The sequence below is a fragment of the Nerophis ophidion genome, linkage group LG01 (genome assembly GCF_033978795.1).
Source record: "Nerophis ophidion isolate RoL-2023_Sa linkage group LG01, RoL_Noph_v1.0, whole genome shotgun sequence".
Lineage (NCBI taxonomy): Eukaryota > Metazoa > Chordata > Actinopteri > Syngnathiformes > Syngnathidae > Nerophis > Nerophis ophidion.
The window spans coordinates 30,920,813-30,939,212 of record NC_084611.1 but is presented as its reverse complement, the minus strand read 5'-3'; the positions used below and the strand labels follow the sequence as shown (position 1 = coordinate 30,939,212).

The 18,400-nt window shown below is 42.5% G+C and overlaps 1 protein-coding gene across 1 annotated transcript in view; it reads left to right on the top strand.

Moving 5' to 3' along the window:
- Nucleotides 1–18,400, top strand: part of LOC133553017 (zinc finger SWIM domain-containing protein 6-like) — a 146,419-nt gene that overhangs the window by 16,223 nt on the left and 111,796 nt on the right. The window contains 1 exon segment of the mRNA XM_061900752.1: nt 1,422–2,387. Coding sequence (XP_061756736.1) covers nt 1,937–2,387 — 451 coding nt within the window. The 5' untranslated portion in view covers nt 1,422–1,936.

Below are 18,400 nucleotides of genomic sequence, written 5' to 3'. Positions count from 1 at the left end.
TGTTCTCCCGAAATGTGTTTGTCATTCTTGTTTGGTGTGGGTTCACAGTGTGGTGCATATTTGTAACAGTGTTCAAGTTGTTCATATGGCCACCCTCAGTGTGACCTGTATGGCTGTTGACGAAGTATGCGTGGCATTCACTTATGTGTATGAAAAAGCCACATATATAATGTGACCGGGCCGGCACGCTGTTTGTATGGGGGAAAAGCAGAAGTGGCGACAGGTTTTAGAGGACGCTAAAGGCATTGCCTTTAAGGTATGCCCCCAATATTGTTGTCCGGGTGGAAATCGGGAGAAATTCGGGAGAATGGTTGCCCCGGGAGAATTTTTGGGAGGGCCACTGAATTTTTGGAGTCTCCCGGGAAAATCGGGAGGGTTGACAAGTATGCCCTACGTCCGTGTTTTACCGGATATGTACCGCTCCGTACAGCGGTGTATTAAAAAGTCAATAACTTTACTTTTAGAAACTGATACCGATAATTTCCAATTACATTTTAAAGCATTTATCGGACATCTCTACTAATAATTGTATTTTTCTGAAAGCACGGCCATAAATCATGAATAATTTTATATAATGTCAACAAAGTTTTTTTTATTCTATTCCAGCCTTATCTTTGATTATGGCAAGGGTTAGGGTATGTAATATGATGTAATAGGATATGTAATATGGAAAATAGTAAATTGCTCTTTTAGTGAAAAAAGAAAAGCCCAATGTGTTTAATGCCTTTTATTTCTATTTTACCCTTCTAAAATTGTTCTTTCAGTGCAATAGGAAACATATGTTTAATGTATTGTAGGAGTTTGTGTAAAATTAAGCCAATATTGACATATTTTGTAGTTCCCTTTTACTTTGAAAAGTTCTGAAGCGAATCGTGCATTTTTTAAACTACCGGTGTACATCCCTAGTCATATCTGGTCCATTAGTTGACTCGTTAATTCACATTAACATCAGGTGGAACAGTCTAGTCCTCATTTGCAATGAAAGAAAGTAGCCTGCTAGCTAACAGACAAACTCAACATATCATAATTCCTCTTCCCTTTTTTTAACCGTTGGGTTTCGGTAGGTTGTGAGTTCAAACCCCGGCCGAGTCATACCAAAGACTGTAAAAATGGGACCCATTCCCTCCCTGCTTGACACTCAGCATCAAGGGTGGAAATTGGGGGTTAAATCAATAAAAATGATTCCCGGGCGCGGCCACCGCTGCTGCTCACTGCTCTCCTCGTCTACCAGGGGGTGATCAAGGGTGATGGGTCAAATGCAGAGAATAATTTCGCCACACTTAGTGTGCGTGCCAATCATTGGTACTTTAACTTTAATTTTTTAATGGATGTCTGTGTTCCACTGAGTGACCTTTAAAGTTATTTGTATGTAACTCCTGATTTTAACACTACTCACAAACTTTCTCTTCTGTTTATAACAGTTCAAAGTCCTCTTGGGAGCAAAGTCCGAACAACAAGCATCATGCTGTTACTGCAGCTCAGGCTCCACTGGAGGAGAAAACTTGAGAGAGAAGAAGCAGAAGAAAAACGTCCTCTTTCGTGCCCCCCTTTCGGCCCTGTGGGAACCAGCAGGAACGCCCCTGGATTAAGTCCCCGCCTTTAAACTCAAATAAGTGGGAAACTTCAAAGGGACGTCGGGCGCCGTAGCTCCGCCCCCCCCGGCGGCTTCACAAAGGTTTTGCCTACGTTCGGGAATTCCGCCTCCACTTCCTTTTATAGCGCCACTCGTGCGCTGGCACGGCGCCAAGGCCACGCCCACCGCGGCTACTTTCCCAACACAAAGGACTCCGTGAAACTCGCTAGCTCCGCCCCCTCGCCAAATAAGGACAGGCGGCCCATGTAGGGCAAACAATCGGCGCCAGATTGCTCTTTCTCTTCCTCATCCAGTTTATATGATCGGAGCGGCTCGGCGAGGCAGGTCGGAAGCGGTGCGAACATGGCCGAGCGAGTCCAGCAGCCTCCAGCCAAGCGGCTCTGCTGCCGGCCCGGCTACAACCTGGCGTGCAGACAGGGGCAACGGGCTGGAGGAGTCCTGTGTGGCGGCGGCTCGGGCTCCGGCTCCGGCTCCGCTCCGGGAGGGTCGGGGCAAAGCGGCAAGGCGCACAACCCGGAGTCGCTGCTCGACATCGCGGCGCGCAGGGTAGCCGAGAAGTGGCCCTTCCAGCGGGTGGAGGAGCGCTTTGAAAGGATCCCGGAGCCCGTCCAGCGCCGGATCGTATACTGGTCGTTTCCGAGGAGCGAGAAGGAGATCTGTATGTACTCGTCTTTCAACGCCGGGGCCGAGGAGAGTGGAACTAGCGGGGACAATAACGACGAGACCCAGCTGCCCTTCCTGCGAGGTGTCACTCTGCTGGAGGGCGGCTGGGTGGACAACGTACTGCAAGTCGGTGAGTGCACGCTAAAACAGGAAAGACAACGCATTGTGTGCTGGCTTTCTCTCTCTCTCTCTCTCTCTCTCTCTACTGTCAACAATGCAGGGTATTTCCACACGCCAGTCAGTAATTGTAGCCCACTTCTTCTTTTTCTTCTTGCCCACTGAGCTGCGCGCATTGAATTGCCCCGAAGCCGTCCCAAATGGAAGCTTATAGCACTTTGTTCCTATTTTTGTGTCTTTCCAGCCCTCTGTTGCCAACCCCCCCCCACCCCCATTTACCACTACCACCGAGCCACAGACAAAAGCCCCCCTATATCTTTTCACCGCTGGCTAAATAGACGATATTTAGAAAGAAGGGTGGGAGGGCTGGGCGATTTAAAGCCACAGTGCCTCTATTTGGGTTGCCAAACAAATTTTTTTTCCCCCTTCTCTGTGTGGGTGTGTGTTGTATGCCAGCATCCAGTCAACGCCAGGACATATGCGCCTGCTCCATGCAAATTATTCACCTACTTTTATTATGAGGGAGGAGAAATGTGGGCTAGGCACCCAGCAACCCCCCACTTTTGTGTATAATATTCCACCAGTGCATTCGACTTTAGCTGTCAATCCCACTCCACACCCTTGGAAGCGGTTCAGGATTCTAATCCCATTACCCTGCCTAGTTCATCTGAATCTTAACGCATCCTGCAAACAAGATTTTATGCATGATCCTCCTCCAGCTCCCTCCCACCCCCACTCTCACTTCTTGGCTTCCAATGCCTCCAAAGAATCTGCGTGCAGAGATGGCTGGAGCTCTTGTGGGCTTGGAGAATGTGCAGTGCACAATAGTAGCCATGGAGCAAGGCAGACAGGCGGGCAGCGTTCCCCTCCTCTTCGCCTACTCCTCGCCACTTGAGCTTGGCCTGTTTACCAGATTCCCCAGCATTAGGCACATTTGGGGGGTGGAATGGAAAAGGGCAAGTTTCCTTAATGTACCATGGGGGGAAATTCACGCTAAATTAATCACTGAATTATTATTATTCCATTGCGTACTAGAGGCCTGGTACATAGAAAAAAGCCTAATGCACCGTAACCGGACGATAAATTGGCCGTAGCTTGTTGACAAATAGCAGCCGAGAGACGCAATCCAACAAACGTAAACACAGTGCTAACTGTTAGCTATCATGTGAACCCACTCGTGACCAAAGTTGTAATCCTTTATCATTAAGAATTGTCTATTAAGAAGCAAGTCTGACGAACTACAGCGCAGTGTTCAGCTGCAGCCAGCGGAGGCACTGTTGATCAAAATACAGCAGTGCCTCAAAATATAAGCCTAAATGGTTCTGTGACGGTACTCTTAACTCAAAAAATTTGTATCACAAATCAATATCTGTCATTGAAATTAATCAACCCCCCAGGAACAGTTTTATAGGGTAGCATACCTTTTGAAAAAGAAAAACTAACTTTTGGATAAGAAATATTGCATCAATACATAGGCCTACAGCAGCACTTACCACTAACAACTGTAATATTGTAATAATAATGTAGAGTATTGTCCCTTAGAGATATATGGCATGAAAACAATAGGCCTACAACAGCATGTACCACTAACATCTATAGTATTGTAATAATAATGTAGAGTATTGTACCTTGGAGAAATATTTAATGAAAACAATAGCCCGACAACAGCATGTACCACTAACAACTATAGTATAGTATTGTAATAATGAAGAGTATTGTACCTTGGAGAAATATTGCATGAAAACAATAGGCCTACAACAGCACGTACCACTAACAACTATAGTATTGTAATACTAATGTAGAGTATTGTACCTTGGAGAAATATGGCATGAAAACAATAGGCCTACAACAGCATGTACCACTAACAACTATAGTATAGTATTTTAATAATATAGAGTATTGTACCTTGGAGAAATATTGCATGAAAACAATAAGCCTACAACAGCATGTACCACTAACAACTAGAGTATTGTAATAATAATGTAGAGTATTGTACCTTGGAGAAATATGGCATGAAAACAATAGGCCTACGACAGCATGTACCACTAAAATCTATAGTATTGTAATAATAATGTAGAGTTTTGTACCTTGGAGAAATATTGCATGAAAACAATAGGCCTACAACAGCATGTACCACTAACAACTATAGTATAGTATTGTAATAATAATGTAGAGTTTTGTACCTTGGAGAAATATTGCATGAAAACTATAGGCCTACAACAGCATGTACCACTAACAACTATAGTATAGTATTGCAATAATAATGTAAAGTATTGTAACTTGGAGAAATATTGCATGAAAACAATAGGCCTACAAAAGCATGTATCACTAACAACTATAGTATAGTATTGTAATAATAATGTAGAGTTTTGAAACTTGGAGAAATATTACATGAAAACAATAGGTCTAAAACAACATGTTTGACTAACAACTATAATATAGTATTGTAATAATAATGTAAAGTATTGGACTTTGGAGAAATATTGTATGAAAACAATAGGCCTACCACAGCATGTACCACTAACAACTATAGTAATGTAATAATAATGTACAGCATTGTACCTTGGAGAAATATTGCATCAAAACAATAGGCCTACAACAGCATGTACCACTAAAAACTATAGTATTGTATTAATGATGTAAAGTATTGTACCTTGGAGACATATTGCATGAAAACAATAGGCCTACCACAGCATGTACTACTAACAACTATAGTAATGTAATAATAATGTACAGCATTGTACCTTGGAGAAATATTGCATGAAAACAATAAGTCTAAAACAGCATAGTAACATAGTAACTATAGTTGTTAGTAGTAATGTAAAGTATTGTACCTTGAAGAAATATTGCATGAAAACAGTAGGCCTACAACAGCATGTAAAACTATCAACTATAGTATAGTATTGTAATAATAATGTACAGTATTGTACTTTGGAGAAATATTGCATGAAAACAATAGGCCTACAACAGCATATACCACTAACAACTATAGTATTGTAATAATAATGTACAGTATTGTACCTTGGAAAATCATTGCATCAAAACAATAGGTCTACAACAGCATGTTTGACTAACAACTATAGTATAGTATTGTAATATTAATGTACAGTATTGTACTTAAGAGAAATATTGCATGAAAACAATAGGCCTACAACAGCATGTACCACTAACAACTATATACTAGTATTGTAATAATAATGTAGAGTATTGTACCTTGGAGAAATATTGCATGAGAACAATAGGCCTACTAACAACTACACTCAATTCATGAAGAATGGTAATAATAATGTACAGTATTGTACCTTGGAGAGTGGACATGTATGTTACATCCTTCCAGCTGCTTCTCTGTCAAGTTGAGCTGCTTCTTCGTCAAACACACCATTAGCATCTTCCCTATATTTTCATGGATTAATGTCCACTGTTTGGATATTATTTGAACATCCTTGACTGGCTATATTGATTTATTCTGCTTCAGTATGGTGCAGACCAGCATGTTTTTCATGATTCATTTTGTTTATTTCAAAGAATATCATCCATTTCATAACAAAGTTATGTCGCTCTCTAGCTGTAAGCTAATTTTGGCGAGTAAGACCAGATATGTTTAGGTGGAGTTCAGTGTGACATTTGCTATGCCAACTAATGGCAGGGATGTTTGTAGCTGAAATTGTTGCCTGTGAAATTGTTGCCTGTAACTTAAAAGCACAACAATTAGCCGAGCGATGGCTTTTTTCCTCAAAACTCTTGAGTTGAGGTACCACTGCAGCTGTCTACTGAAGAAAAACACAATGTCAGCTGGCTATTGAGGCACATTAACAAGTATTAATCCACTTAATATGACATCGCTCATAAACCACAATCAAGAACATTCAGAGCGAGATTGGTGTTCTGAACTCCTGTTTCCATGCCAATACTGTATTGGAGGAGCTGTACCTGTAAAATGAAGGAAACATTTCCTATAATAATAATCGTGACCAACATTGTCACGATTTTGGTCAAAAATTGCTGACATTACACAAACGCTAATCCTTTAATATATTGATTTTATTCGATTGATTAGTCATCCTCCATATTTTGTTACAGCAAATTCAGTGGCTTAGCACGATAACAGACATTTCACTTTTTACACGTGTTATGTGAATGACTGAAAACAGATTAAGCACGCAAAATATGATATTTTGATTCCAAACTGTACTGTTGATTATTTGCTTGGATGTACAGCGGATCCGTGGTATGTCTTAATTGTGTCACACGACTGTATTTATTTGTGGTATCACACTCCTTTGCTCATGAACCACCGCACACAAAAGGCGGGTGAAACCTTGTCAAAACATGCACCCATGTTGTGTTGCCTCTGCCAATATTTTTCAGACACGGCGCTGTTATTTAATCCCAAATTTGACACCCATCGGTCCGAATGAGTGCAAGTTTCTCACACAGCTCTGAATGTGCTATACAATTCCACCGACCGTAACTTTAAGGTTCTTGGAAGAATTATCACAAAAATTTGCACAAATATTTAGTGGCCTGAGAAAAAAAGTCTGCAAGATTGAAAATGTCTTAGAAACAAATTGTCTTTAAGTCTTTGACCATTTTTCTAATAGTGAGAACATTTTCAGGGTGTGACCATTTTTCTAATAGTGAGAACATTTTCAGGGTGTGACCATTTTTCTAATAGTGAGAATATTTTCAGGATACCCAAGGCTAAGGTTGTGCGATATAGACAATTTAAATATGAACTTAGCCAACAATACAGCTTTTAATACTATTGTTATATCATGATAATGCATGTTGATTGATTGATTGAGAGTTTTATTAGTAGATTGCAAAGTGCAATACATATTTCGTACAATTGACCACTAAATGGTAACACCCGAATAACTTTTTCAATTAGTTTAAGTCGGGGTCCACGTTAATCAATTCATGGTAAATGACACATTCTAGCTGTGCCCTGCAAATTTAACAACGCCAACTGAACAACCGCGTCTTAAACGCAACATAGCATTCTTGCTAGCAAGCTAGCGATTAATGTCCCTCCACAGCAATCCAATTACCTATGTTTCTTACACGTTGTATCACTGGAGAACGAGGAATAGCTAAACATGCTACATTACACACCGTAGGAAATGCTAAAATAGAGCTCTTGGATACAAACAAAGGGAACGGATCGATACAGATATATCGACTGTAATGATACTTAGTATGTAATCAGTAGATGGTCGACATTTTTATCATCACAACATGTTTTGTTGGTTTTTGTTATTGTTTACCAACTAAGATACTAAGTCCCTGGACAATGGAGAGCTTTAAGGGCAAAAAATAGTAGGGAATACTTTAAATATTAAACTGATATTGTTACACCAGCATCCTGTGGTTTTGTCTGATTATAATTGTGATCAAAAATTGAATCATTCCAATCCATCCATCCATTTCCTACTGCTTGTCCCTTTTTGGGGTCGTGGGGGGTGCTGGAGCCTATCTCAGCTGCATTCGGGCAGAAGGCGAGGAACACCCTGGACAAATCACTACCTCATTAGAGGGCCAACACAGATAGACAGAGAACGTTCACACTCACATTCACACACTAGGGCCAATTTTTAGTGTTGCCAATCAGATCTTGAAATTTTAAAGTATCAGCATTAGTATGACCAATACTGACCCTGTAACTATTTGGTATTGGATCAATACCCAAATTTGTAATATCACCCAAAATTATGTTGAGTAATGTATTAAAGTTACAGAAAAATAACTTATTTGTACATTTTAACAAAAATATTGTTACAACAGAAATTAACGAGTAGAATAATAATATTTTTGAGAAAAATAATACAACTGGAAATTACTAAATTATTATCGCATACGTCAGCAGCGAAATTAGGAGCCTTTGTAAACCGTTTTGAAAGGTTTCCATTATCAGTTACATATCAAATAATTTACAGTGATATATTTTGTGATCGCAGGAGGCTATATCGCCCATCTATACTTATAGTACGGGGGTCAGCAACCCGCGGCTCTAGAGCCACACTCTTGAGCGACGCCCTGGTGGCTCCATGGAGCTTTTTCAAAAATGTATGGAAATGGAAAAAAAAAAATGAGGTGAAAAATATATTTAGTGTTGTAATATGGTTTCTGTTGGAGGACAAACACGACATAAAAGCTTCTTAATTATCAAAGAGCCCACTGTTGAATATGTTTGTGTTTCTGCTTCATTGATGAGAGTCTTTGGCGAGCGCCGTTTTGTCCTACTTATTTCAGCGGCCCTCGAACTCACCGTTGTGTGGACCGTGACTCAACAGTTTGTTTTACATGTACAACTTTCTCCGACTTTGCTACAGTTAGACGCATTTAATGCCACTCCTCCTTTGTTGCATTTTGTCGTCCAAACATTTTATACTGTGCGTGAGTAAACAAAGGTGAGTTTATCAAAGTCTTTCAATGTTTTGCGGCTTCAGGCAGATGACTTTTTTGTATTTTTGGTCCAATATGGCTTTTTCAACATTTCGAGTTGCCGACCCCTGTTATATACTACATTTATGTTGGCATGCCTTCTAAGCATTTTGAGCACAACCCATAGGGGACGTCAAACATGTAAAACCTGTTTTGATACGGACTCAACAGCGCCTCTGCTGGTTGCGGCCCTGTAGTTCGAAAAACGATTACAATAAAATGGTCAGCATTTTCAGCGATCAATCAACGGATCGGTCATTATGCAACTTGTCTGTGAGTGTGTTTGTTAAAAGAGGGGATTGGGTCTGCGCATGTGTTTGTGTCGTCGTCTGCACGGGCTGTCAGTCTCATCGGCTCACAACGGAGGCGAGAATGACAGGCGAGTACACAGCAGGAGGACGACGGCGTGTTATGCTGATTGCAATTTTCGCTCCGTTTTTTTTTTCTCCACAGAGGGGGTTGTGCTGGTGCTGGTAGTGGTGGTGGGAAAGAAATAAAGCCAAGGAAGAGAAAATGATAAATAAAAGATGCAATCTACTCCAGGGGACAGGCAGCCACTGGAGGATGAGAGGATGAGAGGATGAGGGGCTTAAAAGCAAGCAGGGCAGCATGGGAGGGGTGTGCGTGTGTGCGTGTGTGCGCGTGTGTGTGTGTGTGTGTGTGTGTGTGTGTGTGTGTGTGTGTGTGTGTGTGTGTGTGGAGGGAGGGGGCTGTCAGCGACATCACTCAGGCAGCACATGTATTGGCCCATCACACACACATAAAGTGGCCTGGAAAAAAGTGTTTATCCATGTGTGTGTGTGTGTGTGTGTGTGTGTGTGTGTGTGTGTGTGTGTGTGTGTGTGTGTGTGTGTGTGCTGTCAGAGGGATGGAGGATTCAGTGTTGATGATGAAAGACAGTAGCGCAATAGAAAAGATGCTGAGGTTATTGTGTGTATGTGGGAGGGAGAAATGAGAGGGGGTGAAGGGGTGCAGGCTAATATACTTGAATGGATCTGCTGTCGCCGTCCTCCTCCTCCCCGGCCATAAAACTCTCCATATTTGCTCCCCTAAGGCCAACTACCAGCCCCCAGTCTCCTGTGATTATTTATCTTTTTCTCTAAGACATTAATCACGTTTTTTTTTCTCCTTTTTTTTTGCCTTCGTCCATCTTTTACCAGACATATATCAGCAGAGTGGAGGGAATGGATAAGGAGGAGGAAAGTCTAGCGGGGGGGTCTGTGGTTTAAGGGGGAAGAGCAATAGATGGGGCGATATCAGGAAAGGTTAGAGAGGGTCGGATTGGTGGGTGGGTGGGTGAATGCAAAAGAGTGGAGAAGCATTGAAATGGTGATTGCAAGAGAAGGGGATGTGTGAAAGTAACGGATGGCGAGCAGAGAAGGGGAGCGAGTGAGATGGATGGCGTGTTCGCTCTCCCGTGCGAGCTCATCTGTTCCAATGCCAGCCTTTCAGATAAATATTCATATACAGGAGTGTTCTCCGACGGTCCACTGCTTTTCTGTTATATAGACCTGGTGGCTCCACACAGGCAGTGATGAATATGTCAGATCGTGTACCTGTTCTTTTAAGAGCTTCTCCGTGTACTACTGTCGCGACGGGAACGCCTCTTCATTTGAGACTTTGGACTGTCCCACAGGACTTTAGCGCGACTCTCGATGTCACCTTACAAGGGTGCCGAATAAGAACGGTTAGTGCTAGAAATGGACGCTGTTATGACTGAGGAACGTGACACACGTGACTTTATCCTGGCTGCTCATTACAAAACAACAAAGTTGATAATGCAGCAGTGCTAGAGATGTCCGATAATGGCTTTTTTGCCGATATCCGATATGCCGATATTGTCCAACTCCTAATTGGGACGGTGAGGCGCAGTTGGGAGAGTGGTTGTGCCCGCAACCTGAGGGTTCCTGGTTCAATCCCCACATTCTACCATCCTAGTCACGTCCGTTGTGTCCTTGAGCAAGACACTTAACCCTTACTCCTGATGGGTCCTGGTTAGCGCCTTGCATGGCAGCTCCTGCCATCAGTGTGTGAATAGGTGAATGTGGAAATAGTGTCAAAGCGCTTTGAATTCCTTAAAAAACAAAGGTACAAAAGCGCTACATAAGTATAACCCATTTTCGATTTTTCCATTCAATACCGATTCCGATATCAACTGATATCAATATATACAGTCGTGGAATTAACACATCATTATGCCTAATTTTGTTGTGATGCCCCGCTGGATGCATTAAACCAGTGGTTCTCAACCTTTTTTTAATGATGTACCCCCTGTGAACATTGTTTTAATTCAAGTACGCCCAAATCAGAGCAAAGCATTTTTGGTTGAAAAAAAAAGAGATAAAGAAGTTAAATACAGCACTATGTCATCTGTTTCTGATTTATTAAATTGTATAACAGTGCAAAATATTGCTAATTCGTAGTGGTCTTTCTTGAACTATTTGGAAAAAAAATTATAAAAATAGCTAAAAACTTGTTGAAAAGTAAACAAGTGATTCAATTATAAATATTTCTACACATAGAAGTAATCATTCACTTAAAGTGCCCTCTTTGGGGATTGTAATAGAGAACAATTTGGATTCATGAACTTAATTCTAAATATTTCTTCACAAAAAAAGAAATGTTTAACATCAATATTTATGGAACATGTCCACAACAAATCTAGCTGTCAACACTGAATATTGCATTGTTCCATTTCTTTTCACAGTTTATGAACTTACATTCATATTTTGTTGAAGTATTATTCAATCAATATATTTATAAAGGATATTTGAACTGTTGCTATTTTTAGAATATTTTTGAAAAATCTCACGTACCCCTTGGCATACCTTCAAGTACCCCCAGGGATACGCGTACCCCCATTTGAGAACCACTGCATTAAACAATGTAACAAGGTTTTCCAAAAAATGCCAACATGGCACGGCCATATCTATTATTGAAATCACAAAGTGCATTATTTTTGTTTAACGTGCCTCAAAACAGGTCTTTACAGTGGTAGAGGGGTTAGTGCGTCTGCCTCACAATACGAAGGTCCTGAGTAGTCAGGGTTCAATCCCGGGCTCGGTATCTTTCTGTGTGGAGTTTGCATGTTTTTCCCGTGACTGAGTGGGTTCCCTCCGGGTACTCCGGCTTCCTCCCACCTCCAAAGACATGCACCTGGGGATAGGTTGATTGGCAACACTAAATTGGCCCTAGTGTGTGAATGTGAGTGTGGATGTTGTCTGTGTATCCATGTTGGCCCTGCGATGAGGCGGCGACTTGTCCAGGGTGTACTCCGCCTTCCGCCCGATTGTAGCTGAGATAGGCACCAGCGCCCCCCGCGGCCCCAAAGGGAATAAGCGGTAGAAAATGGATGGATGGGTGCCTCTAAACAGGGGCAGCATGGTGGTAGAGGGGTTAGTGCATCTGCCTCACAATACAAAGGTCATTATAGTCCTGAGTTCAATCCCGGGCTCGGGATCTTTCTGTGTGTAGTTTGCATGTGCTCCCCGTGACTGCGTGTGTTCTCTCCGGGTACTCCGGCTTCCTCCCGAATGCAGCTGAGATAGGCTCCAGCGACCCCAAAAGGGACAAGCGGTATAAAACGGATGGATGGATGCCTCAAAACAGCAGCTTGGAATTTGGGACATGCTCTCCCTGAGAGAAGACGAGGAGGTTGGGGGGGCTAAGGCGTAGCGGGGGGTGTATATTGTAGCGTCCCGGAAGAGTTAGTGCTGAAAGGGGTTCTGTTCTGGGTATTTGTTCTGTTCTGTTTATGTTTTGTTACGGTGCGGATGTTCTCCTGAAATGTGTGTGTCATTCTTGTTTGTTGTGGGTTAGCAGTGTGGCGCATATTTGTATCAGTGTTATAAAGTTGTTTATACGGCCACCCTCCGTGTGACCTGTATGGCTGTTTACAAAGTATGAATTGCATTCACTTGTGGGAAAAGCCGTAGATATTATGTGATAGGGCCGGCACGCAAAGGCAGTGCCTTTAAGGCACGCCCCCATGTTATGAAAAAGTATTGCACTGTTATTGTTTTGCATCCCCTGTCATCCTAGTACCCCCTTAGACCCCAGAGAGGAATTGCACAGTCTAATGGCGTGTGGGACAAATAAGTTTTTAGTCAATTAGTCCTGCACTTGGGATGAAGCAGTCTAGCACTGAACAGGCTCCTCTGGCTACTGATAACGGTATGCAGAGGGTGACTGGCCTCATCCAGGATGCTCACTAGTTTGTCCACAGTCCTCTTCTCTCCCACCAGCTCCAGTTTTATTCTGATCGTAGAACCGGCCCGCCTAATCAGTTTCTCCAGTCTGGAGCTGTCCTACTTAAATGTACTGCCCCCCCAGCACACTACGATGTAGTACAGAACACTGGCAACCACAGACTGGTAGTACATCCACAAGAGTTTTTTTACAAATGTTGAAGGAGCGCAGCCTCCTCAGGAAGTACAGCCAGCTCTGTCCTTTCCTGTACAAGTGCTCCGTGTTAACAGTCCAATCCAGCTTATTGTCCACCAACACCCCGAGGTACTTGAATGAGTCCACGGTCTGTCCCTCGATCACAAGAGCTGCAAGAGGTTCCTGTGGCACCAGACAGCAAAGTCCCTCACCACGCTACGAAACTCCTCCTCTCTGCCGTCCCTGATGCTCCCGACGATGGCTGTGTCATCCGCGTACTTCTAGATGTGACACAGCTCTGAGTTGTAGCAGAAGTCAGCGGTGTACAGGGTGAAGAGAAGAGGGGCCAACACCGTTCCCTGCAGTGCTCCGGTGCTGCTGATCACCTTGTCAGACGTGATGTCCTTCAGTCTGACCTACTGTGGCCTATCGGTGAGGTAGTTTGAAATCCAGGCAACCAGGCAGGGGTCCACTCGCATTCGTTCCTGCTTGTCCTGGAGAAAGCGAACAACACCAGCGGCTGAAATCCTGCCGAATGGATTAATTATTGGGGAATAAACCGCTGACCTTGGTTTTCTGCTCGTGACCCCTACTTCACAAGTAAATGGCTAGTTCTCGCAGCGCATGTAAACACTTTAAACCTAACAATTGGAAAACTGACTTCCAAGGGAAAACTAAACAGCAGGGGACCAAGAACGTTTGGAAATTCCCATCAAGTCATTGATTTGTTGTTGATTATTTTCATTGTGCACGTGTGCGTATGTTGTTGTCTGCTGTGTCACAGTGTGATGGTATCTCTTCCTATTTGATGTCGAGTTAATTTTAGTGCGTTGCCGCTTTTTGCTATCACTAGTAAAAATATATTTCCTGCATTGAACTTGCTGCACTTGTTGACGTAAATAAAACCACATCCAAAGTAGCATGCCGCGTTACATCAAGCTATCGCTAACTGCGTTGTGACGGACCTAAAAGTAATTCAATTATTCGTTAGTAGTATAGTAACGCTGTTGCTAACGCCGTGTGGAAGCTCTCTTTCAGTGGGTCCTCCTGAGTACTAAGCATTTACAGGCAAGCCCGTTTCATTGTTATGAGACAGTGTTTATTCTTCCAACAAGTCTCTTTCGTGCCTTTCAACAGTCGTCTTTTTGTCTTTTCGTCATGCTCATGCTCTCTCCAGCTCCAACAACGTCTCTCCTTCCAGTTGCTGCTTATACAGAGCGACAGGTGATTAGATAACAAGGCCCAGGTGGGACGTCTATGCACCCGTCGCTGACTTCGAGGCCGGTCCTGGCACACCCTGCCTCGCTGCAGGCCCGCAGGCCACTTCCCCCTCCACACGCCGTTATTACGAACACTGGGTACCACTGTAGGAGTAAAACCAACAATAAAATGTACATGAGAAAGTGAGTTTCTATTGTCCCATTTACAACTGTTACTCTTAAAAGTTAAAAAGTTGTATGTGTTATATATTTTTTTACATGACGGTTAAGTTATTTTTACATCGTATGAAAGAGCGTCAGAAGGAGAACCAAAGGCCCCTACGTGCTAATCTTCCGTCTCTTTTAACTTTCTATGCGTTCTTTTTACACTTTCATTGTCAGATGGGGAAATAATTATTTTAATCGACACAAGACTGTTTTTAAATGAAAACTGATAAAACGCTGTTGTTTTTGTAACTAGTTTGCAGAACAGGTGCTGTGGGATTTTATCACTTGTATTTTTTATTTGTGTCAATATTCGATATAAACAGGAGTGCAAAGTCGACCTGGCAGTTGTCCACCTCGGAGGTAGTGAGTGTCCAGTAGGAATGCAACATACGACTATTTGAACAGCCGCTTTCTCAGATATATTTTTCCCATTAAACAACGAGTCAAACGATTATGGCTTAAGATTTGCTGTAGATAGATGGATCTTTACTGTCATTGCACGAGTACAATGAAAAAACGTTTTGAGTTTGATGTTGCGTCCCCAACTTTCTAAAACCTATTGCATTGGAACCTTGATTTCTGAACGACCTTTTTGGTTTACGAACCTTTACATCCCGCCAATATGTCTCTGTGTACGAACGCTTATTCAGTCATTCATTTTGCATGCTGCCATCAGGGGCTGTCATAATAATGATATCTCTTCCTATACACACGGGCATGGACATTTTGAAGAGGCTGAGCCCCCTACGTCACTTCCTGTTTAAATTCTGTACACACTGGTGCGGCCATTTCAAAGAGCTTTGACGTAGGGCTGGGCGATATACTCAATATATCGCGGGTTTGTCTCTGTTCGATTACTCTATCGTGATATTCGAGTATATGTTCTCACGCAGTTGCTTTTAGCTGTGGGCATTACATTACAGGCTTTTTCCCCTTTTTTCTTGTCTCTCCTCACAGAGACTTAAAACAAGCGCACCTTCTTACATACGTCACATACTGTCGCGTCATTCGCCCTTATGAGCAGAGAGGTGGCAGCATGGGTAACATTAGCTGTGATGCTAGCGTAGTGATGCGAGTGGTAATACGAGAGAAAGAAGGTGCCAATCTGGTAACAAATGAAGGAATCATTAATTCCTAAGAAAAACAGCATGGAGTCCAGCTTCTGGCAGTGGTTTGGCTTCAAGCGGGAAGATGTTGAACAAGTAGCACCTACTGCTAATGTGTAGCATCATTTGAAAAGTCACCTGCTACAGAATGAAGAGTGCGTGAAACTCTGCATGTCAACATCTCCGTTCGGGGCCATACCCACAAAATTCCGAAGCAACCATTTCCAGATCAATGCCATATGAAAAAGATTTTTTTAACAACAGAAGGAGATAATGTCCTTAGTAACCTACCACATAGCGAAGGACATACACTATTTGATTTCCTATCATGCAGCTCATTTTTATTTGACAGTTCTTGAAATATCTTGTGTGACATCATGCACAAAAGTGCTCTTTATTTGTTCTAAACTTTTGTAATTGCGTTTTGTACAAAAAATTCACTTTAATTTCGTGTTATTTTGATATGTCATCTTAGGGACATTATGCACAAAAGTGCACTTATAGCTTGTTTTAAAATGTCTCTGACAATCTTGCACTTTTTGTTTTGGAAATAACATGAATGTTTGTGCCACGGCTTAATAACTGTTTAATAAATACAGTTTTGGTAAATTGACTTAATTGTGGTTTCCCTCTGCATGAAAGTTTAAAGTGAGCATATATTAATGTGGTTTGAAGAAGAACATTTTTAATGTAGAGTACATAGAATCATCATACTGCTGTGATTGTATGCATCATGTGTTCATTCAAGGCTAAGGCAAATTATCGAGATATTTATCGTGTATCGTCATATGGCAAAAAAAATATTGAGATATTAAAAAAAGGCCATATCGCCCAGCCCTACATTATATCAGACACTGCAGCTGATTCAATAGCACATTGAATTATTATTTCACGGGATGCGGTGTCGCTGTGTGAGTGTTGTACACGGTTACAGCCATATCACCATCTTGTCAATCAGATGTTATTGGAAACTCCCATGTCTTCTTCTTCCAGTTATTGTAGCTTCTGTTCCCCTTCCTCCGGTGTAATTTTAACCTCAGCGGCTCGAAAAGCAGGCTGGCATTATGAAGCCCCGTCCTCTAATTATAGAAGTCTAATCCTATGGCTCTAGCAAGTCATGACAAAGCATGTTTCCACTTCATTACCCTCCTTCCTGTTTTTAGTCCTCTAGTCTGGGTCAAGTTCATCCCCTCTTCTGCCATTCATCTACTGTCCTCCTCCTCCTTCCCTCTTTGACCTCTTGTGCCTTGTATTTCTTACGCTCCACCCCCACTGTCTGTCTCCAGGGCAAAACCCCCATCCCTCGCACACACACACACACACACACACACACACACACACACACACACACACACACACTCCACCTCCTCCTTACTATCCTGTTACTGTAATATCCCCAAGGAGCGACAGACATAGTGATGCCTGGCATATGTCGCTCTCTGCAATGTCATTAGGCCGCACCCTCCACCCTTGTTAGGCTAATTCCCCTCACGGAAATACATGTCATTTTATCAAGCAGCTGCCCCAAATCTGAGTGACTAGGCGGACACGATTTGTTAAAAATCCGACGTAAATTGCGTAGCCTGAGGTGGCGCCCCTGGACCGTACAGCCCACGGTTGCTGGCCTTGAAAATACCACTGAATGTCCATCGCGGTCATGCTTCTTTAAGTGTGAATGTCAATCCTTTTCTAGTCCACCTATTTCTGCCAGGAAACTGTGTGTGTGCGTGCGGGCTCCTGTGTCCGTCTTGCTCGTAACTCAGGTTAATTTGTTCATGCTCTGAAGAATCTTGATAAGGGTTCTGCATCATCTATTCCATCTATTTTTTCCCCCAAATCTTTAACATGATGTCAGTGAAAGGCTGGTGGTTCCCCGTGTTTTTTTCCTAAGTTGCTAATTTTTGGCATTTTAACCACAAAGTAAATTTGCCCATGTATTTAACCGAGGGATTCTTAAATAGTAAACGTTTGGAACACCTGGTCCTGTCCTAGAAAAATCTGTTTACTAGGAGTGTAACGGTACGTGTATTTGTAATGAACCGTTTCGGTACAGGGGTTTCGGTTCGGTTCGGAGGTGTACCGAACGAGTTTCCACACGGACATATTAAGTAGCGTAGAGCACTTTGTGTAAACGATGCACACCGAGGCACAACACACATGCTAGCAACGACCAGGCTACGATAGACTGACCATACATCCTCTTTTCACCGGACATGTCCTCTTTTGCGCAGCTGTCCGGGTGGAGTTTCTTAGATGCCTCAAATGTCCGGCATTTTAAGTTAGGGTTGCATATATTTTCAATGTACGTTCAGGATTAAGAAGGTTTTAAAAAGAAAACAAATTGTGCACGCAGCAGCATTCGTGGGGGAGGGGCAGAGACAGAGAGAATGAGAGAGTTATGATAAACGCGCATGCGTCGCCAGGCTTTGCTTTTTATCCATAGATATATCAGATTTTATTTCTTACTATCTATAGCAGGGGTGTCAAAACTGTTCCCCGGAGGCCGTTTGCGGCCCAACGCTAATGTTTTAAAGGCCCACGGCACATTCTAAAAATACTATCAAAATAAACAAAAACATAACAAAAGTGAAGTAAAAAAGCTTAAAGGCTAAATGTAATTTAGAAAAAGTTGCAATGTTGACTAATAACAAAGCTGTTTTTTTTTC